The sequence below is a fragment of the Rhinolophus hipposideros genome (genome assembly GCF_964194185.1).
Source record: "Rhinolophus hipposideros genome assembly, chromosome: 1".
NCBI lineage: Eukaryota > Metazoa > Chordata > Mammalia > Chiroptera > Rhinolophidae > Rhinolophus > Rhinolophus hipposideros.
In genome coordinates, this window is record NC_138047.1 from 56,874,805 (window position 1) to 56,898,732 (window position 23,928).

At 39.8% G+C, this 23,928-nt stretch overlaps 1 protein-coding gene across 1 annotated transcript in view; it reads left to right on the forward strand.

Moving 5' to 3' along the window:
• The window catches only part of FRAS1 (Fraser extracellular matrix complex subunit 1), a 423,267-nt gene that overhangs the window by 330,273 nt on the left and 69,066 nt on the right, over positions 1 to 23,928 (forward strand). Inside the window, exons 38-47 of the mRNA XM_081054857.1 lie at positions 960 to 1,207; positions 7,026 to 7,174; positions 7,380 to 7,542; positions 9,145 to 9,280; positions 13,710 to 13,900; positions 14,956 to 15,109; positions 16,319 to 16,582; positions 20,964 to 21,152; positions 22,602 to 22,721; positions 22,995 to 23,174. Of these exons, the coding sequence (XP_080910983.1) occupies positions 960 to 1,207; positions 7,026 to 7,174; positions 7,380 to 7,542; positions 9,145 to 9,280; positions 13,710 to 13,900; positions 14,956 to 15,109; positions 16,319 to 16,582; positions 20,964 to 21,152; positions 22,602 to 22,721; positions 22,995 to 23,174 (1,794 nt within the window). The remainder of the gene's footprint in view (positions 1 to 959; positions 1,208 to 7,025; positions 7,175 to 7,379; positions 7,543 to 9,144; positions 9,281 to 13,709; positions 13,901 to 14,955; positions 15,110 to 16,318; positions 16,583 to 20,963; positions 21,153 to 22,601; positions 22,722 to 22,994; positions 23,175 to 23,928) is intronic.

Genomic DNA, 23,928 nt, shown 5'->3' on the forward strand with positions numbered 1-23,928 from the left:
TTTCACAATAACACAATGTTGGAAGAGAAGGCTTAGAAAATGAATCGAGAGAATGAATAAATTCCTTACTTTAGTGACATAACACCAGTTATGAGAGTCAATAATCTATCAGGAAGTAGAGTTGAATATAATATCCAAAAAGAATAGTACCTCGACTGTGTTCTGTGGAATTTTGGGGGACTATGGCACTAAGTGGCATTTTTCATAAAAAGGGCTCCATGACCAATTTTGAGAGCTTTAATGTTGTATATTAAAGATTCTAAAAATTCTAAGAAATTCTGCAGTATAAATATGTTAATTTTAAATTTTGTTTAAACCTATTTTTCCCAAACTTGTATGACCTTGAAATTTTTTTTCACACAACACCTATCAAATCCATCATGAATTAGTACTCTAGACTTAAGACAGTTTGGGTCTCTAAGTTCAAGTACATTTTTCAACTTTTAGATATTTTTTAACTTAAAAAAGCTTTATACTCCCAATTAAAACAAAGACCTCTGACAGGTTCATGAAGCATAATTTATTTTCTTAACTTTTTCAAAAAATGTTCTGTATCAAAATTAGATTCTAGAAGGACTATCATAAAGTGTAGAGGCTTGTCCTTCATTTTCTAGAACTAAGAATGATGACTAGATCTTATAGAGGCATGTTTTGGCTCAATATGATTAAGAAGTTAAGGAAAAAAAAATTAGAGCCATCTCCAGTGGAATGAATGACCTTGTAAAAACGTTGAGCCTCCCCCTTTTGAGAAGTGTTGGAGGACAGGCTAAATAACCCTTTTTCAAGAGTAGTGTAAAGGGAATCCTATATTGGGTGGGTGATTGGACTAATTAGCTTATATCTCCCAGGGTTTATGATCCTATATGTACTTTGAAATCCTGACATCAAAGGTGTTCTATAAATTAAAAGCATCATTCCCAGAAGTAATTGGGTTTGTAATTTGTTTTATTCTTTCACAGGTGACACTTTCACATATGAGGATATTGAGAAAAATGTTCTGCAGTATGTACATGATGGCTCCTCTGCCCGGGAAGATGGCATGGAGATTTCAGTCACAGATGGCGTTTCAGTGACAACGGTGGAAGTGAGAGTGCAGGTGTTACTGTCAGAGGACCAAGGGCCTCGGCTGGCTGCTGGTGCCTCTCTGAGCATTACCGTTGCTAGTAAAAGCACAGCGGTCATCACGAGGTCACACCTTGCTTATGTTGTAAGTGCTTACACTCGTCTGCTTATTCGCCACTGCATCCTCTGACTGGGCTGTCTAGAAGCAATGTCATAGCCGAGTATTTGGGGCATCAGATGTATAGCCACATAAAGAACTGTTTTCTCAATTTCCCAATGGTTCTACTCTTAAGAAAAGTTACACTCTTTGTTCCAACTGCTCTCAATGTCTCATAAACAGACAGTGAATGAGGAAACCTTGACAAAAACACAGTGGATACGTGTAGGGATGGGTGATTGTCAACAGAAAGAGTGCCAATGTCAGAAAAGCCAAACTTGCCATATTTTAAGTTCCATCCATAATATTTCAAATGAGATTTTTTTGGGAAAGAGCATTTTAGAAGAAATTAGCTGGTCAGTGATGAATAGATATTGGTATTTCATGGCCCACTTTTCTGAGAGAAAGCTCACTTTTCACCAGCTTTTGTCTCAGGCCCAGCTCTAGACAGAATACTGGCCTGCTCCTGTGCCTCTGCCAGATTTCCTAGGCGAGATTTCTGACTCACCTCCATTCCATACTGCAGGAGAGGGAGGGGGGTTAGCGGACCAAGAGTAAATTCAGGAACTCTTGGTCTGTTTGTTTTTCTCTTCTGGCCTTAATTTGGTAAGTGGTCCTGGTTAATTAGACTCATCTTCTTTCTTTGATTTTTACCTCAGGAGCTAAGGATAATGAGGCTAATTAACTTTATTTTTCATTTACTGTGTTTCCCTGAAAGTAAGACCTAGCCGGACAATCATCTTTTTTGGAGCTTATCAGTCTTTTGGAGCAAAAATTAATACAAAACCCAGTATTACATTACATTACATTACATTACATTACATTACATTACATTACATTACATTGCATTACATTAAAGACCCTGTCATACATTATAGTAAAATAAGACTGGGTCTTACATTAATTTTTTGCTCCAAAAGACTCATTAGAGCTGATTGTCTGTCTAGGTCTTGTTTTCGGGGAAACACTATATATTATGAACTCTCTATGTAAACATAATAATGAGTAGTTTTGACAAATGCCTTGAAAATATGAATGATTATCTGATTAGTAATCATTCTTAGTATTGAATTTTTCCTTTACTAATTTTTAAAATTCCAACCAATGAACCTGGACTTTAAAAAAAAAAATTCCCAAAAAACTACATATTTCTAAGTAACCTTTCTCTGGCTGAAGAATCTGGCTATAAAATCTAGTCCTGAATAGTAGCATGAAAGATAAAGCATTGGCCTGGGAACAATTGCTTCAATTGCTTTTGCACAAATTTTCCCCTCAAATTGTCTTTTCTTAAATTATGGAAAACTGCATTGCACCCCGATTCTTCTCATGGGTCTAGTATAGTTTCAGAACAGCTTTGATTTTGTTTTTTCTTTTGTTTTTTAATTGACAGGTGATTTTTACCATAGGTTATGGTCTTTTGAATCTTATGAAATTCATGAATTCATAAGAATGTATGAATGCAGATTTAATCAATAGATCACCAAGGCTTGAAAAATGTTTGACAGACCAAAATTGCACTCCAGGAGCAGCTCCTGCCCATTAACTGCATATTATAAGCTGCATATCAAAATGCAAGCCCATTGGCAACTGAACGGGTATTTTCAGAAATTGATTGAATGTGAATTAACCCACTAGAGCAGAAAGACTCCAAAAGAACTATTCTAGCCTGCTGAAAACATAGCATATTTTAAAGACTTAGCTAAGTTATATACTAACTTTCTCTGAGGGCTGTAGAATTTTATACTTAGTGGAATGGGAAAAATTTCTCCAGGTATACATAATTAGCGAGTTGAACATCCAGAAAAGTTGGAAAATCCATCTGAATTCCTGGTCATAATGAAGCAGAATATAAAGGTGTAGGAGCAGGTGAGCCTGTTTTTAATTAGAGTATCATTAACTACATGAGGGTGACGTGATATCAGGAAAGACAAAAAGCAAAATGGGATTCTGAATGACTTGCTTCTTAATGGTGGTTTCCAATACACAATTTACTCTGCACTGCAAGTAAACAAGTAGGGGAGGGATGGTATGGGTTTTGCAGTTAGAACAAATGGGTTTTAATCCAGGCTCACCACTTACTAATGTAGTAACGCTTGGCAAGTTATTTAACTCTCTGGAGCTCAGTTTTGTCATCTACAATATGGAGAAAATGATATAAGACTAATGTTAAAAACTAATAGCACTGATATGCACCAGTCAAAAACAGAATAATTCAAAAGATGATACCCTCTATAATAACATTACATGACACATCTAGGAATAAATGTAACAAAAGATGTATGAATTCTAGGGACAATTGATGTGATGACGGACTATAAAGAAAATCCACAACAATTCTCTTGAAAAAGTATTAGAAATTAAAGGAGAATTTACCAAGAGGCCAGATAGATCAAAAAAGCAATAGCATTGCTATTCATAAGCAAAAAATAGCCAGTAAATGTAACTAAAAAGATGATCCCACTTATAATAGCATTACAAAAGTTATGTTCATTGAACTAAATCTAACAAAAAAGCCAGGGAGTCTTCCTGCAGGGAAAATGATAACACTTAAGTGACAGACATTTTTAGAAGCACTAAATAAATGACATGTTTGCCAAAGTCACAAATAAGAAGATTTAGTATCAAAAGATATCAGTTCTCCCATAAGCTGATCTTTCCATTTCACTGAGATCTGATCAAAAGCCCAATGGCCTTTTTATAGCTCTTGATAAGCTGATTCTACAATATATAAAGAAGAATAGAGGGCCAAAATTTTTAGATTTTTTTTAGAAATTCTAAATTTTTTTAGAATTTTTTTAGAAATTTTTTAGAAATTCTTTTTTAGAAGAATGATGGCAAGACAGGGGCTTGCCCTATCAGATATCAAGATTTATAATAAAGTTGCAGTATTTAAAGCAGTGTGGCACAGGAATATACTAAAGTCCAGAAACAGATTCACACATGAGACTGTAATATAAAACGGATATAGCAAGCCAGAGTCACGGACACAGGAGGAATTATTTAAAACATGGATCTGAACAAAATGAGTATTCATATGGAAAAACAAAGAACTTGTGTTACTACCTTATACCCGACACAGATACGAACTCTATGCAAATCAAGTACTTAAATGTCATAAGCAAACTTTTACAATTTTTTGTAGGATATAAGTGAATATATTTATGATATTGAGAAAGGGAACAATTGCTTAAACTAGAAACAAAATATTACTATAAAGAAAAGATTGATAAATTTGACTATATTAGAATTAAATTTATGTTTCCCCAAAACACAACATAAATACAGAAAACAAACAAGTTAAAAATTGGGGGGAGGTAATATATATATGTTTCCGACACATATAACCAAAGACAATGAAGAAAATATAAAGAACATCTACAGATCAAAAAGTAAAAAGATAATCCAATAAAAAACGAACAAGAGACATTGACAGGAGTTTCAGAAGAGGAACTCGTAGGGTCAATAAATATACGAGGAGATATTCACCTTTTTGTCATTAGGAAAAGCAAATTAAGAATATATACCATTATATACCAATTCAATTGGCAGAAATTTAAAAATCTGAAAACTCCAAATGTTGGAGAGGAAGTGGACCTATAGGAGGTTCTTCACATTGCTAGTGGAAGTGTAACTTGGAACAACAACTTTAGGAAAGAATTTGGCATTGTGCTGTGAGGATGTGTAATCATATACCCTAACCATTCCATTCCTAGATTCCTATCCAAGAGAAACTTTCACATGTACACCAAAGGATATGCGCAAGAATGTTCATAGCAATATTATTTATAATAGCAAAAATATTGCAACAAGCCAAATGCTCATTCACAGGATAACACATGACTTGTGGCCTGCTTACTCTATGGAATATTAAAGAACATTCAAAACAGATTAACTATACCTACACAAAACAATACTGATGATCCCAGCAGTCTACTATTAAGTAAACAGAAAAGTAAATCCCGTAAGAGGAGAGTCTAACTCCCTTTCACAAGTAGAAAAAAACAAAAAAAACTAAAAATACTTTGTAGTAATATATCAAGCTATATCACGAAATTCAAAGAAATGAGAAACAAGATCCAGGGTGATGGTAGGTCCAGGGACAGGATAAAGGAGAAACACATAGTTTAATATTAATAATCAAAGTTCTGGTCCTCGTGTTGAATGGAGTATCAATAGAGGTATAAATAATAAAAAGAAAATGATTTAATATGAAAGGGATAAGAAGGTCTTTGAGTAGGAAAGAATACAGACATAAGAACAAGGTCTGTATTCTTATGATTTTTTTGTACCCACAGTGTCTTTGATATCCCAAAATAGTAATTTCTTTAAATTATGACACCATTTTCAGAAAAAAGAGAAAATCTAGCTGATCTCACACTTTTTCAAACCCAGCCGTCATTTGAGATGTGAAACATTATAATAACTTGCCTGACATGAAATAAGCATTTCTTTACCAAATTTGCCAATGAGGAATTTTAGAAGAGATTCCTTCTAATCAAGAGTCAGGAGCTCTGTCCTTTTAGTGTATCGCCTTCAGGAAATACCTTAGAACTCTCAACTGTATTTTTAAAATTCTCTCTCAGGCAGTACTCACAATAATAGTAGGAAGTAGTCTTTTGGAAGCCTGTATGTTGTATTTGACAACCCATGTGGAAAAATAGAGAAACTTTTAAAGTATAAGTTTAGGGGAAATTTTCTGAAGTTTTTGCAGCTTCAGTGAATTTGAGTTTCCTTCCTTGTTAGTGTCAAGTGATGTGAGGAAATATGGAAAACTCTGTGATCTTGCCTTGAGGCTCTAAACTGCCAACTTAAAAAGGCCCCTGGGGCTAGAAATGAAAACTGACTAAAACCTGCTGCCCCCAGACTGCCCCATATCAATGCGCACATTGCTGACTGATCCAGTACCTCAACGAAGTGTACAACATAGCTGTGAAAATTTGCATTTGAGCGTACACTGAACTATGCAATATTTGTTTCATTGTTGCTGTGGTAAAGTGTAAAGCTCCCCCACGTTCATAACACCTGCTCTAAAAGATGAATGACAAAGGGAAACTTTCCAGGAAGATGTGGCCTGCCTCCGAGGTATTTCCAAAAATATCCTTGAAGGAGTACGAAATTGTTCATTAAGACATTCCGTTTTTGTCCATGTCGAAACACAGAAAGCCAATTTTACTTCTCCATAAACAATGCAGAAAGGGAAATGGTCTTTGTAAGAGGTTCATTCCTGATAAAATGAAACCTGTAAGATTCCCTAAATTCTGTAAAACTTAAAAATTTTATTGTGTAATGTTAAAGTGTGTCATAGGCTGAGCTAAATAATTTCCATTCTTTCTGCATCACAAAATTTTCTTTATCATTGTATTATGTTGGAATTTTACCTGTTTCTAAAAAGCAAACCATCCTTAGAACCTCTAGAAGAAGCCTACAACTATTTTTAAAGATGGCATGTTTCTGACATGCATGAACAAAACATGCATGTTTTGTTCTTCACTAGGTGCTTATAACAAAAACAAAACCTCGTGTGGCTCTTATAGGGTCAGTAGGGCATCTCTGTTTTATGTCCCATGCCTAAAGTGCATTTCACCACTATTATCTTGAGCTACTCCTGAAAGAAGACATTATCAAAGGGACATTTTAGGAGGAATATACTGGGATTTTCATGCAGTTTGAAATGGTATTGCTTTGTCACAAAGGGAAAGAGACTTTATCAATTAGCAGAGAAGGAAGCACCCATGATCTTTAACTACTGGAAGTATTTATTTCTGCAAATGTGCATTTATGTCTTGCCTCATTTTTGCCTGATTAGGATGATTCTTCCCCCGACTCAGAAATCTGGATTCGGTTAAGTTCTCTGCCCATGTATGGTACTCTCTTAAGAACCTCAGGGCCTCAAGTGGAGGAAATCGCAGAGGTTTCCAATTTCACGATGGAAGACATCAACAACAGGAAAATTAGGTAAGTAGCCACTTTGTATTACTTGACAGAATTTTTTTTCCTTGACAGAACTTTTTAAATTGTATTAAAATAGTTACGCAACTAACCAGCAGTTCCCTTGATAGATTATATTGTGTCTGACCTCATTTTTAAACAAAGATGCAGTCATCTTACCCAGCGTGATAGTGTAGGTCATTCATTTGCTTCTTCTCTTTGGCCTCTGTAGGTACTCAGCTGTGTTTGAGACTGACAATCATCTGGTTACTGATAGCTTCCATTTCTCTGTGTCTGATACGGATCACAACCATCTGGACAATCAGATGTTTACCATCATGATCACCCCTGTCAGGAATCCACCGCCAGTCATTGCTTTTGCTGACCTTATCACGGTAAACAATTCTCAGATCAATAAGCAGTGAACGCTACAGAGAGCTGGAATCTGTAGCTATGTACATAAAGGATCTCTACCTAAATTGGCTGCCAAGTTCTTCCCCCAAACTTACAAGGCAATAGTATTAAGATATGCATGGTTTTCAATCATGAGTTTTTCAAAACATAAGAAAATAATTATATGCAGAAAATCAAATCATTATATGCACATTAGTCAACAGATATTTAGGTGCCAGACATAAATGCTAGATGTGTATAGCATTTTGTATACAATGCTAGATATGTATAGTAGTGGAAGTAAAATTAGAAATGGAATCTAATGTTTGTAGCAACTATTAGGTTGGTGCAAAAGTAATTGCAGTTTAAAAGGTAAAAAATAATTGCAAACACCGCAATTACTTTGGGACCAACCTAATAAAACAGGGATTTGGACAACATCCCCAAGTCACTCCTTAAATGAAGTTGATACTTATCACTGTAAACAATGTGAACAATTCCTTGGGGTAGGGAGAGTGGGGGGCTAGATAATGTATCCTAATCATGAAATTACCCAGACCTGAGTGCAAGTGCCAGTTCTGTTACTCAGTAGCTGAGTGACCTTGGACCAATCATGTAATCGTCCTTAGCCTCCGTTTCTTCACCTTTAAAATATTACTATTCCTATTACATAGAGGATTGCTCTGATGATTAATAAAATAGCATTTTTAAAAAAAAGACAAACAAACAAACCAGTGCCGTACATACTAGCACATGGTAGGGATTCCGTGAAAGTTAATTCACTTTCTTTGTTCTGCTCTCCACACATACCAAATGCCAGAAACTTAGATTTTCTAGTGTTGTCGAGCTACTGAAAATTGACAAAACTGAGTTATCTCTAAATGGTTCTGATATTCCATCCATTCTCCCATTTCTACCACTTGGGACCATCATTTGGACCTTCTCCATTCCCACAGTCAGGGTGATCTACTTTGTAACTTGTCAATCTTCCTACATTTCCCCAAGAGTTGTTCAGAGTAAAGGAACTTGGTCATATCCCACAGGCTAACAAAATAACACCAGACTCAGGTTGCAGAGTCAGCATACCAAACAGGGCCCTCGAGGAGAAAGAGCAAGCAACTGCTTTTACTTACACTGATTTATTGTCCTCATTGACATTAAGATCAGCACTAGCTTTCAGGGATGGTGAGCACTTTTCTTTCTGCACACCTATAAATACATACTGGACAGGAATAAATGGGACTTTTATTCGGGGTGGGAAAACCTCTGGGACAGTCACCCTCATGGTATCCGAGGGCAGACTGGATGATCGTTCTCTAACTGTGGGTTTTTGAGTGTTGATGTGGAGGGAAGGCAGCCATCCTTTGATGCAGCCATGACGAGGCTGGTGATTAGAATGGGCCAGAGCTGCTTTATAACCAGGTCCATCGTTGAAGGAAGCATGACTTTGAAGGGAGATCGCTTTGAGAGGAGCTGAAAGATTGCCTGGCTTCAGCCTCCTTAAAGTGGTGAAATTGGAGCTAGAAGATGATTTTGCAATACAGTTCTTTTTAAGGTCCTATGTGCAACGGCCCAAGGACTCTCTGCAATCTTTTCCTTCTTAGGTTGAAGAGGGAGGGAGAGCCCCACTCTCATTTCACCATTTCTTTGCTGCTGCTGATCATGACCACCTCCGGGGAGATGCTGTCATTAGACTAAGTGCTCTGCCCACCTACGGCTGCATCGAGAACACAGGAACAGGTACCAGCAGGAGCTCAGTAGAATTGTTCCAGACCTGCAAAGGAGGGAGGGTGCAGGAAGGGTAACTGCCTCCGATTAAACCTGGGCATGGAAAACTAAGAAGAAATGGAACCATATCAAAGAAATGGAAGGAAGGAAGCTTTCATCTACTCAACAGAAATTTGCTGAGCCGTTTCTGTGTGCCGGGCACTTTTTAAAGCATGAGGGAAATATCAGTAAACAAAATAGATAGAAATCTCTACCTGGGTGGTTCCTTAGATCCTGGTGGGGGGGAGACAGAGAAGAGACCTAACAAATGAGAAACTTGTGTGCGATGTTAGGAGGTAAATCAAGGGGAAAAATGGAGCAGCGTAAGGGCATTTGGAGTGCCAGCAATGGGGATGCAGTGCCTTGTGGATTATACTCGGAATTGAGTGCCAAGGAAATAAAAATTTCTGTCCTTTTATTGTGAGGCAGCTGCAGTTCAGCTGAACCACAGCTTGTGTCTGGACTCCCTCTAAGTATATGACATGAATTGAAATGTGTACTTGTCTATCTGTGACCCTCTCCTCCACATCCCTCCCCTCCACCATCTGCCCTGGACCCCCTGCCCTTGCTGGTTATCACAGAGAAGGAGAAGACGAGAGATATCCACAGGGCCCCTGAGACCACAGTGACTGGCAGTTGAGACAGCTCCTGGCAGGTTACTGTGCTGCTGTCTCTGCAGTGAGATTCCTGAATGCCTTGCTTGGCTCTAATTGGTGTCCAGCTAGCAGCTCCCCCAGAGAGGCCATTCATTGACCGACGATGTCTTTGGCCAGCAGGGTGCCTAGTTTGAGCCTGGTTACAGAAACTCATTTACCCTGTTTCCCCGAAAATAAGACCTAGCCGGACAATCAGCTCTAATGAGTCTTTTGGAGCAAAAATTAATATAAGACCCAGTCTTATAGTAAAATAACACCGGGTCTTATATTAACTTTTGCTCCAAAAGATGCATTAGAGCTGATTGTCCGGCTAGGTCTTATTTTGGGGGAAATACGGTAGCAGTGGTCATGCTTTCCTATAGAAAATCTTCGGTCTTTTCCCCATCTTGCCACTCAGTGTGTGTGCTTAGATTTGTTTATGGCTGAATTAGATTTACCTCAACAAAGGTTTATGTTAGACACAATGGGTGTAAAGGTGAATGAGACATAGCCCTGGCCTTGAGTGGGAGACAGATATGAAGACTGATAAGTTGTCGTGCGGGGGACCCTGCTCGCTGCGTCATTTGTCGTGCAGGGTCTCAGCTCCCACTCGCCGCCCAAGAACGCAGGACACGGTAAGGCCAAAAAGGAACACCCACGGAGCCATAGATAGGGGAATCAAACCAATATATTCTCACTGGCGGCTGGGCTGGAGACACAGGAAGCAGGATCTACATAATCTGCCTAACAGCAGTCCGTGCTTGCCAGCCACCATCTTCTTGCTAGCGTAGCCACAACCGTTATATTAGTGGCCAATGGCTTACGGGTTACAGCTGACGGCCAACTAGCCACAGCTGATGGCCATCTGATCACGGTTGGTGGCCATTTACTACCCGAGCCAGCACCTTTCTATTATGAGGCTGAGAGCCTGGAAACTGTTTTTTGGGGCATTGTCTCCACATAAGTTATGATGAATAAAATGCCAGGACAGGGAAAGGGAAAAGGAATGAGAAAGTACACAGGACAAAATGATTCCTTTTGCCTGGGAAGGCAGGAAAAATATCTAAGGAAGTGACTTCTGAGTTGGAACTTGAAGGGTTAGTGGGAATGAGTCGCCGTGGGCAGACAGAAAATGGCCTTTTTTCGCAGAGGGAAGAGCATGGGCAAAGGTAGGAAATCAGGCCTTTTCTTTTCTCCAGATGGTTTCTCATTAAGCCTTCCTGACATGGTTTTACCTTCACCTGGAATGCATTCAGAGGAGTTTTCCACTAGTCCAAAAGTCAAATTTCTGGCAAGCCTCAGCCCCCCTAAAAATGGTTCTTAAACTTTACTGTGCCTAAACTCACAGGGAGGGCTTGTGAAAACACAGTTTCCTGGGCAGCAACCCCAGAGTTCGTGTGGGAGAAGGTTGGTGAGGCCCATATATTTGCATTTCTCACCAGCTCACAGGTGATTCCATTGATGCTGGTCCAAGGGCCACACTTGGAGAACCACTGCTCTCCGTTAGTATGAACCTGGAGTAAGGAAAAGATGTTCAGGGGGGCAAATAATTGTCCCAAGGCACAGCACTTAAGGACCCCACCCTTTGCTCCATGGGCGGTAAGAACCGAGTCTGTTTTATATACATGAAGCTAGCTACCTAGATTCAGAATCCAGCTGATCAGAAGTACATCTTTTTAACAACATTAGAAGAAGCAGCTTAAACTTCTTACCAGCAAGATGAGAAGAAACAGAGTAATTATGTTGTTAAGTATCAAATCTAACAACATGGCATCTGTATTCATTTAGTACCAGCACAAACAGGACAGGGACCCCTTGATTACCTCCAGGGCATCACTTCGTTCCAGGGCGATGCAGTGGTAGGTGTTCAAAATGACAGCCTGCATGCATCGGAACTATTTAATTTGCACATAGTACATTCTGTTTAAGAAGGCAAGGAAACACATTAGTAAGAATGATTTACCTGAAAAAAATAGAAAGTGCAGTTTTAAAAATGGGAAGGGTTGATGCGGAAAGCTTCAGTAACAGATTCACTTGTTGAATAGCTTGTTTTCCAATGACAGAAAACAAGTCATTATCCTATGTGAATATATATTTAGGCATCCTTTACTTTATGTGGGGACAAAGCCCCAAAAAGCAGTTACCAGGCTCTTGGCCTCACATAGAAAGGTGCTGGCTCGGGTAGTAAATGGCCATCAACTGTGATTGGATGGCCATCAGTGTAGCTAGTTGGCCGTCAGCTGTAACCGTTGAGCCATTGGCCACTATTATAACTGCTGTGGCTACGCTAGCAGGAAAATGGGGGTTAGCAAGAGCGGATTGCGGAGAGGCGGATGCCGCCACCAAGAATATAGTGATATGACTCCCCTACTTATGGCTCCGTGGGTGTTCCTTTTTGGCCTCACCATATCCTGAGTTCTTATGTGGGGAGCGGGACCAGAGACCCCACAGGCCACCCCACACGACCCTTTGCTTAGGCTATTTTTGACCCAAATAAAGAAGCCACATCTCTAATATTTATAGTGATCAATGGAAAGAAAAAATAATAATTTGAAGGAATTATAGCAGTTTCTTCTGGAAAACCTGAACTTAATGTCCTAGGATTAGACCCCTCTATGCTTTTGGTGTCAAGAAATATCAAATCTAAAGCTTAAAATTTAAGGAAATTCATGTCATTGAAGAAGAAAAAAAATATTTGCTTTCAGTTCTTATTTCAAACATATGATAAATAAAACATTTTCATTTCTAGTCTTTCTGTTGAGAGGTCAAAAAAAAAATTGTAGACACTGTCTACAAATCAGGAAGTCAACTGATCTTCTTATTTATGACCTGATTTTTGCAAAAGATCATGGAAGAGAGAAAGAGAAAGCCTTGTTGCTTTCCTATCTTCTATCTTTACTTTTCTTTGTTGGTATATCCAGGAAATGTTCAAAGACACTGGGGTTTCTTTTTTCTCCTCTCTTTAAGAGAAAATGTGGTAACAATTTAAAATCAGTCAATTAGAGAGACTCGGTCCATGCAAGAGGCAAGTCAAACATCACATTGACGGTGCCTCCCATTGGTCATTTACAGTGTTTGGAGTTGGCATGAAAGGAATCGTTAACCAGAGCCAGCACTTCCTATGGAGCTCTGAGTGATACTTGAGCATCTCAGTACCTGAATAGCACCTGAGCTCTAGATGGTTCCTGAGTATCGCAATAGCCCTCTTGGACCATCCCAGGGGCTGAGCTCTGACCCATGCAGAGGTTTCCTTAAGGAACTTAGAGGTCAAATGAAGACATGCTTAAGGAGATAGTTCTTAGATTAAAAAAAAAAAAAGATAGCCTTTTTTTATATAGAGATAGAGGGTTCCTCTTGCAGAATACACCAGGTAGAATGGTCTTGAAATTGACCATAGCTTAAGGTAGAACCTTTGCTATTATGTCATTACTTGCCCCGGCACTTACTTTATCAAAGATTTCTAACAAAAGTAGCAGTGCTTCTATGCTGTATAAAATAAAATGCTGAATTCTTTCATGCATATTATCTCATTGGTTTTTCTTGAAATAACAGGGCAGGTATATCCATTTATAGATGAGCAATAATAGGGAAAATGGGATTCGACCCCAAGTCTTCCAATTCCTGGTCTTGTTCTCTTTCCACACTACCATCTTAATCCTCAAACACATTTTCGTCTTTTGTTGATAATGCTGTCATGTTTTCTAGTGTAGCCTAGTAAGCAGGAATTGATGGATCAAGGTAAAAGTTCTCTCTCAATGTTGACGCAGGTGATCGTTTTGGCCCTGGAACTGCCAGTGACCTAGAAGCATCGTTCCCTATTCAAGATGTCCTGGAAAACTATATTTACTACTTTCAGAGTGTTCATGAAAGCATTGAACCAACCTATGACATTTTTAGTTTTTATGTAAGTGATGGAAACAGTCGTTCAGAAATCCACAGCATCAATATCACCATTGAGGTAAATACTTTGGAAGATGAAAAAGTTGGGCCTTTGATCATAATGTCCAGCATTAGACAGCTTTATGTAAACTCTAAAGCAAAGAAGATTGGATTTGACTTTCAATTTTAGAGGTCAATGTAAAAATATAACCCTGACCTATAGGAAACTTATAGAATGAAGACTGGCATTTGGGGATTGTCTGACTTGGAAATCTGAATATCCATTTTAGGGTAAAATCTATTCTTTCTGTGTGAAAACAATTTGTGAGGGTCAGACAGAAAAATGAGAAAACAATTTGTGAGGGTCAGACAGAAATACGAGCCAGTTTCATATTTAAATGAAAACTAACATGTGACTATTTTCCCCTGAAATTATTGTATATGGTTCTATGTGCATACTTGCCTTTTCTTAAGTTTTTAACTCGTTTATTCATTAAATTGTAACATCAAAGAAATGTGTTCCTTGATGCTGTATTTATTTTCATTGGAGCAACTATATAGGCTTGCTCTACCACCCCAGGGAGAGAGAAAGATAAAAGATAAAACTCGGAATGGAATACCCTCTGCCTTTGAAAAAATAAAACACGCGGTACCTTTGGCACTCTTCAGGGACAGTGATGGAGGAGGGCTGGTCTCGGGGCAGGGAGACAGCTTTAAAAACCCACACTTTCAAATATGGTGTCCTCCCACAGATACTGTGATAGGCTTAGGATTTTCTAAGACAGTTCTGATTTCAAACAATGTGCCTTTATCCCCCAAATCTACTTATACTTGTCTAACTACTTGTCCATATTTTTCATCCTGAAAATATGATCATTGTACCTATGGAAAAGATCTAAGAAGATTTGCATAGATTGTCCACTCATTTATTTTCAAGGGGACATTTTGTTTGTGTGACTTGCTCTCCTTTCAAACTAATTATTTTGATTGGGAATTAAAAATAGTGACCCATAAATGTTATTGCGATAGTGAAAGTTGACGCCATCGATATGATATTACTTTCTCTGACTAATGCGCATGTTTCTTTCTTAAACCAATATCTGTGTGAGACTTAATATTTTATGCTTTAATCAGAGGAAGAATGATGAGCCTCCCAGGATGACTTTGCAGCCCCTGCACGTGCAGCTGCGCTCAGGAGTGGTGATAAGCAATTCTTCCCTGAGCCTACAAGACCTGGACACTCCAGATAATGAGCTGATTTTTGTATTGACAAAAGAGCCTGACCACGGTAGGACACACTGCTATATAAAGCTTCTTAATTGAAATGCCCCATGTGTTATTAGAGGAAACACAGATTTCAGCTGATTATTCCCCTGCATTCCCTGTATATCATCTATTCTTTGCATCAAAGTGTAATCAAATTCACAGCTAGCTAATATTCTTTGGGGTCACAGTCAACACTGGTTGCTCTAAAAGCCTGAATCCTAGGCAAATGGAGTTTTTGAAATTCAATTCAGCTGTTTTTTTGCTTTCCTAATAACCCCAGGCAAAGCACTTTTCAGGGTCTGCATGTCTTCTTCTCAGGGCAGGCATTATTGCTTGGTAATCCTAGTCCATCTCATACAAGGAACAGTGTGGCTGCCTTGTTATTAATTGCCAAAGGTGCTCACTTAAGGTTAGAGGTGTGTTAGATGTCTTTATGAGTTTGTCACTTTTGCCAAAAAAAAGCACTTTTTCATGATTAAACCAGAGGTAAAAGCCACCGTGGGAATCTTCTACCTGCTTTTCTAAGTGCCATCCCTCTGGTGTCAGCTAAAGCTTTGGAACTTTCATCTCCCAAGGGATGTCTTCGTCCATCCCAAGGACCATTGATCTTTTAAAGATGAAAGTGTTGCTGTTGATGGAGAGTTAATAGAAGAGGCTGTTGGTGTGGCATTTTAGCTCACCTTCATTCATTTTCACTTTCTTTAATGAAGCACTTTAACTGTCCAATTACAGTACACATAGCCCTTGAAAACAGAAAACTATGTCTCAACCCAAAGATGCTTAGTATCTTTCTGAATTCAAAAGGAATTCAAAACGTGTTCTTATCTCCCATCCCAGATGCCCTAGGAGGAAGGCAGCAGGTAAACAGTTCTATTTTCACTTTGCGAAAGGGAAAAATAAGGTTTAGATAATGAAATGAGTTTGAATTCATAGAGGGAGATTTGGTTTCTAAGCCATTATATTACCACATCCATCTGGGTCTCCTTAAGAGATTTTTAACCAGGAAAGTGGAACTTTATCTTCTTTATTTGTAGATAAGGCCACAGGGAATCACCCTGTGCTTATATATAAAATGCTAAGCTGTTGGTTATTTATGTGTGTGTGTCCCCAAGAGCCTCTGAGGCAACTGACATTCTAAATAGCCTCAGAATAATTGATAAAATCAGTCAGTGTTTTGGTGCCCTATATATTCTACCATTGTTTCTTTGTTTTTCTTTACTTCCTTCCTCAGGTCATCTCCTACAGAGGAAAAGTGCTTCTGAGCCTCTGGAGAATGGGAGGATTTTAGACCAGGGCTCATCTTTCAGCTACCAGGACATCCTGGGTGGCCTGGTTGGGTACATGCCTGGTGGTCCTCAAGTGGCAGTGGATGAGTTCCAGTTCTCTCTCACTGATGGCCTCCACATGGACACAGGGAGGATGGAGATATACATAGATCTGCCTATGGGTGACACCCCCTACTTGGCTATTAACCGAGGCCTACAACTTTCAGCAGGTACCAAAGGCATGGAAGAGAATGGCTGTGGTTCTTTGTCAGTGTGTAGTACTTCCTTCCATGTAAGTGCTGTGGGAGGATACTGAACTAGGTGTTCAGAGCTCAGGGAGACTGGAGTTGGGGAGAACTGTTATTTTATGAGTGACAAATGTGAATCTCTGAAATTCTTTGGACAAGATGCCTATGTCTGTGAATTTGGGAAAAGACTCAGAAGAGTTTATACTATTTCCAGGGTCCTAAAAAGTCTTAATTTATCTAAACACTATTGGGCCCCAGTTTCTTAGAACATTGCCACTGTCCAACAAACCCCACGGAAAGAAACAACAAAAGAAATCTACCAGGATTTTCGACATGCTTATTTAAAAAAAGAAAAAAAAACACCTGGAGGGACAATTGGGAAGCCATTATGCACTAAAAGAGATTATGCAAATAATTGGGAATCATTAGAAATGGTGTCTGAGGGTCTAACATTCACACTTTTGCCTATGTATAAGCAACAGTGAGAGATCTATGATAAATGTCAATCTTTCTTTTTTTTTAATTAAAGTTTATTAGGGTGACATTTGTTAGTAAAGTTACATAGATTTCAGGTGTACAATTCTGTATTACATCATCTATAAATCCCATTGTGTGTTCACCACCCAGAGTCGGTTCTCTTTCCATCACCATATATTTGTTCCCCTTTACCCTCATCTACTACCCTCTTCCCCCTTACCCTCTGGTAACCACTAAACTATTGTCTGTGTCTATGAGTTTTTGTTTCTCATTTGTTTGTCTTGTTCTTTTGTTGTTTTTGGTTCATATACCACATGTCAGTGAAATCATATGATTCTCTGCTTTTTCTGTCTGACTTATTTCACTTAGCATTATAATCTCAAGATCCATCCATGCCGTCACAAATGGTCCTATTTCATCTTTTCTTACCGCCAAATAGTATTCCATTGTGTATATATACCACAACTTCTTTATCCATTCATCTATCGAAGGACATTTTGGTTGTTTCCATGTCTTGGCCACTGTAAATAAAGCTGCAATGAACATTGGAGCACACGTGTCATTATGCATAAATGTTTTCAAATTTTTTGGGTAGATACCCAGGAGAGCGATTGCTGGGTCATATGGTAATTCTATTCGTAATTTTTTGAGGAACCTCCACACTGCCTTCCATAGCGGCTGCACCAGTCTGCATTCCCACCAACAGTGTATGAGAGTTCCCTTTTCTCCACAGCCTCTCCAACACTTGTTACTATTTGTTTCGTTGATGAAAGCCATTCTGACTGGGGTGAGGTGATATCTCACTGTGGTTTTTATTTGCATTTCTCTGATGATTAGTGATGTTGAGCATTTTTCATATGTCTGTTTGCCATTTGTATGTCCTCTTTGGAGAAATATCTCTTCGGGTCCTCTGCCCATTTTTCAATTGGGTTGTTTGTTTTTTTTGTTGTTGACTTTCATGAGTTCTCAAGGATCCAATTCTTTCCACAAGTTTGGAAAGTTCTCATCGACTGTTTGTTTAAATATACTCTCTGTTCCCTTCTCTCTTTCTTCTCCTTCTGGTATGCCCATTATTCCTATATCGCTCTTTCTGATGGAGTCAGAAAGTTCTTGTAGAGTTCTTTCATTTCTTTTAAGTCTCAAGTCTCTTTCTTCTTCCATCCATGTCATTTCCAGGTTTCTGTCTTCGATGTCACTGATTCTTTATCCACCTGGTCAACTCTACTACCTAAGCTGGCTATTTCATTCTTAATTTCTTCTATTGAGTTCTTAATCTCCAGAAATTCCATTTGGTTCTTTTTTAAAATTTCAATCTGTTTGGTAAAATGCTCATGTTGTTCTTTGACTGTTTTTGAGTTCATTAAACTGCCTTTCTGTGTTTTGTTGCATCTCGTTGAGTTTTTTCAGAACTGCAATCTTGAATTCTCTGTCATTTAAGTCACATATTTCCATATCTTTAAGTTCATTTTCTGGAGACTTTTCACTTTCTTTCTGAGCTGTCTTGTTGCCTTCATTATTCATGGCAATTACTGATATATTATTTCTCGTTCTAGACATCTACAGGAGTGGGTTCTACAACAGGTTGATAGGAAGAGGTCTTTCTTTTGTTTTCCCGTACATGTTGTAGAATGTTTTATTTTCTCTCCAACTGCAGTCCTTTTTTTCTCTCTCACACTGTACTGTTATTTTTTTTTCTGCACTATTCCAGCTTCTCACACAATCGGGCGATTCCCTGGAAGGCTTCTCCTCTGTTAGCAGTTTGCCTGGGTCATAGGGCACCGCGTCCCTGTCGGGATGTGGAGAGCTTTTGAAGTTCCAGAGCTCTTCGTGCACCAGATTCAGAGCCGTGTGTTTCAGCAATTCTGTTTACTCCTGCAGTGATCCGCCGAGATAGGTGGGGAAAGGGGCGGGGTGAGTTGTGAGAGGTGGCCCAGAGCAATGGCAGCGACCACCACCACAGGCAGTCCTGTCTCCACAGCTCCCTCCCCTTTGTTGGCACTAGTTGGGCTGCGAATCTGTGTCTGCGGACCACAATTCTCAGAACTGCAAATATTCTGTTCTTTTGATCTGACACCACTACTGTTCTGCTTCTAGCACTGGGCAGGTGGGGTAGGGCGAGCTCTGGGAGGGTAGAGAGGTGGCGGCCAGTTTCAGTGCCTAAGGCTTCTGTTCTCTGCTTGGCAGTGAGGGCTTAAACCACCCTTTTCATCCTTCTTTCCTCAGTCTTTGCTCCAAGGTCTGTGCTGTGAGCATTAGGTTCTGCCGTGTTATATGCTGCCCCCTCAGCCCTGTGGGCCCCAAGCGGAGCCCTAGTAGTCCAAGTTCTTCCCTCTCCCGCAGCTGCGGTAGTTCCAGGATGCAGCGAGCTCAGAGCACTGAGCTAGGTCCTGGTCCTGCGCCTGCACTGCTCGGTCTCTTCACTTCCCCCTTCCCTCCTCCTCTGCTCACGTGATCCGCCCGCCTTTAGTTGATTTTCGTAGTGGGTCTCTTTGTCTTGCCTGTCTGCTGTGCAGGGAGTCCTTTGTGGAGTTATAGCTGTTTAATTTGTTGTAAATTCCAGGGGAGATTTCCAGAGGCTCACCTCATGCTGCCATTTTGATGATGTCTCGACAAACTTCAATCTTGCAGTAAGGGTGCAGTAAGGAGTTAATTACGAGTGGGCTTTTTCCCACAGAACATCTACATGCTACTGGAGTTCTGCTTGTTTGTCTATTCTTTGTGTCCCATGTATTTTGTACTAAAAAATATATGGTATAATGGTATTTGAAAATTTGGAGATTCCCAAAGGTCCCAAGTATTAGGTCTTGGATTTAACTTTACCCTATTTACAAGCTAAGTTAGCCTATTCTTGTTTCATGGTGGAAGATATGAGATTCCTCAGTCAGAGACAAGGTACTTTGTTACTCATAGCACAGCAGGTGGCAAGTTTGAGTCAGTTTCCTCTGCTCTCCAAGCCTCATTTGGTTGGTACAGAGGGCCCAGGTATATGCCTTCGTGTGCAGTGGGATGCATTACAGGAGAGAAGCACTGAGCTGGGGAAATGCCCCATGTTATAAAAAGCTATAAGCAAGTCTGCTCTGTGTCCCAAAGGAAGATGTCACCTCATCCCTCAGGGCTGCTTGCTAAGAATTACCCAGATAATGAGTGGTCATTCCTTGCATTCTTGACATGCAGGTATACTCATGACCCATGGTAGACTGCCACTCCAAACACCAGGATGTATTACACGTGAATCACTAGGATGTACTTTACCAGAATTTACTAATTTTAATATGAGAAAATGTCTAGACTAAAAAGCAAGGGGCAAGGCCCTGAGAAGAAGTGTTTGCCAGTAACCAGTACCTGGCCTGCATTCCCAATACCTGTGCAGCTTCAGAGTGCCCTGTGTTTGGGTCTCCTTGCTCCGTAATCTCCTTATGTTCTTTCTTCAGGAACAATGATTTTGACTTTTCTGTCTGAGATGGCAACCAGATATGTTTTTTATGATTTGGCATTTCTCAAGAAAGTAAATAAATTAGATCCAACAGGTTTCATCATAGTTCTAGAAGTGAATTACATCACAGAATCAGGAGTTAATATGGAGATCTAGGTACTGACTGATAAATTGCAGGAGTAGAGTGAACATAGGGAAAAGAGTGAAAATGAATCAGAAGAGAAAAGGTGCTCAGATCTAAAGTCAGGGGATGATTAGCAAATTGAAAAGTGAAGACTATTTCATTTGGGGAAATTAACATGTATTCAGCTGGAAACAGAATGGCAATTCACCTGATACTTACTTAGACCCAGAGAATGCATGATAATTTACTATCCAGTCTCCTAAAATCTTTTGACATCCTTTTCAAAAGCAGTGATGGGGAATCACTTACTCTTTCCCATTCTCTTCTAGGGTCTGTAGCACGCATCACAGAACAGTACCTGAAAGTGGCAGGTACTGACTCAGATGACCGTCAGGTGATGTTCATCGTGAAGGAAGATCCTGGTGCAGGGCGCCTGCAGATGGTAAAGCATGGCGACCTGGAGCAAATCTCCGTTAAAGGCCCCATTCGAAGTTTCACCCAGGCTGACATTCGCCAAGGTCAGCCAGTTTTCTTCTGCCTCCCCAGACTTCCATGGACTCCACCCACAGTGGTACAATGGGAGTTAAATGCCTAGTAGCCTATGGCAGTAAACTGTGCACACTTTGTTTTGAGTAAGAGTTGAATTGTGGCTTCGTTTATTCTTTCTTGTCTCCTCAGTTATTTTTTTTTTTCACAATTCTTCTCGGCTAAAATGTGTTCATCCTTTGACGTAGCATTGATGACATTTGGGGCTACTATGGAGGGAGAAAAAAAAATCATTGACTTGCTGTGATACTAAAAAGTGTATGTGAGAAAGGAAAAAGAAGTCAATTGGATGGATTAAGGTGAAAATTATGCCTGCCTGAGGTGAACAATTTATATCTCTTTTCAGCTCCCCCAAGAGCACAAGTTAATGAACTAAGCAAAATGGAAGGGCATAAATCGGAGCTGCCTGGGGCAGATTACATAGCTCATCTCTCCTCCAGGAAATGCTGATGGAGTGTAAAAGCATAAATGTTAAATGCTACATAGTTACTGTACAGTGCTTTCAGGGGTAAAGAAGGGGGGAAAAACAGTTACATGTTGGAGGGAAAAAGTAATCCTACACCACGTGATGAGGTGCAGTTCCATTCAGAGGAGGGATTATGCCTCCAAGGGGCAGAAATAAGTTAGTCCATGCACTAACATTTAAAATGGGTAGCAGCCAAATTCTCATTGGACCTGTCTGTACTGTTATGAAGGGGGGGAATAGGCCAAGGGAATGTAATTCATTAATGATTCCTTGTCTCAGTGTGTCTTTGAAAAACATGAGAGCAGGCACCTCTTCCCAGATCTCTGGTTCCATTTACGTTGCGAGGGTACTTAGAAGTGCTGTGGGTTCACAAAAATGTAACACATTGCACTTCCCCCTTTGGATGCTTTTGACTTCTGTGTAGAGTTTATCCATTTTGTTTATTCGTTGGTTTGTTATATCTCATGCTGTTCCAAAAATGATTTAAGGCTGGAATGGAAGTTGTGAGTGACACGTTCTGGGAGAGTGTGGGCTGCGTCCTCTTGTCCTGTGACATGAATATGTGTCCTCTTGTCCTGTGACATGGATACATACCAGGGTCACACCAACGCTGTGGCCGCGGTCAGTGCACATTTTCCACGTGGGCAATTTTGCTGATCTAGTTATTCATGAGACTTCCTTACAGTCTTTCACAAAAGCTGAGCCTCACAAAACCATAAGCAATGGGACTTGGGGCTGATGTTATTATAAGGTGTCTTTGTGAGGAAACCCACAGTGAAACAGGGAAGAAGGCAATGAAAACTTTAGATTAAAATGTCAAAAGCATTGTCAAAGAGAGGAAGGTGTTAATTGACTCACTGGTGTGAATACCAGATCGAATTCCTACCTCACACTTCAGAAATAAGGGCAGAAAGCATTAATAGCAAATCTCAACCTATTTTTGTTCTTTTCACAGGCCAAGTAGAATACAGCCACAGAAAAGGAGAATCTGGCGGGAGCTTTGCTTTTAGATTTGATGTGGTTGATGGAGAAGGCAACAAATTGGTTGGCCAGTCATTTTCCATCAGTGTTTCGGGTAAGGTGGCATCGCGTTTCTAAAAACACGTCAGCAGTTCTGCGGTTATATGGTCTACACTGTGATCACCGTGAGGCCGAGCCTTCTCGTTACGCAGCTGGTATGGAAATCTGGGATCACATCCCCTCCACTATGTGAAGCTCAGGCTCTTTGAGGCGCTCTTTGAGGCACTCTCTGAGGTTCAGGCCTAAGGACTACTCTGAGCTTATCCCTGTGCATGAAGTGGAGGACGAAATGGTCCCATTTCAAATCACTATTTCTGATATTTTTCAGAAGACAAATCTCCACCAGTCATCACCACTAACAAAGGGCTGGTCTTGGATGAAAACTCTGTGAAGAAAATCACTACTCTGCAGCTCTCTGCCACTGACCACGAGAGTGAACCTGCAGAATTGACCTACAGAATCACCAGACAGCCCCAGCTAGGCCACCTGGAGCATGCAGCATCACCGGGTAAGCCTATTGCTGCTTCATCAAATCAAAAGTAAGCATTCGGGGCAGCCACAGCATATGGACACATACGCCAGGAATCTGCCTTTATTAGTATTTGTTTTCTGCATCACCAATTTTGGCCATTCTATATGACCGTGCATTATACATGGCACACGTAGATGCTCAGTAATTACCTGCTGAAAGTTGATTTTAAAAATTGCCATTTTATATAAGCAATTTTGTCTCCATAACTAGATTGTCAATTCCTTTAGGGCAAACAATGCACCCTGTTCTTCTTTTAAATTCTTTGAGCACCTGGCATGGTATGATGCACTGTGCTTAAAAATCTAATTCAGCAAAGAGCAAGGGAAAATATGTATTGAGCAACATTCTAGTTTAGCTGCTGCTGGGGAAAGAAAAAAAGAGAAAAATAAAATACAACTCTTGGGGCGGCCGGTTAGCTCAGTTGGTTAGAGCGGAGTTCTCTTAACAACAAGGTTGTCAGTTCGATCCCCACATGGGCCACTGTGAGCTGCGCCCTCCACAACTAGATTGAAACAACTACTTGACTTGGAGCTGATGGGTCCTGAAAAAACACACTTAAAATAAATAAAAGTTAAAAAAGAAAAAAAAAAAGAAATGCAACTCTTACCTTCCACAGTTTTCTACTGGGTGAGATAAGGAACCTCTGCAGATAACCATAACTAAGGGAAGAATATGGCAGGTGTTTTTTGATTAAATTTATTGGGGTGACATTAGTTAATAGCATTACATA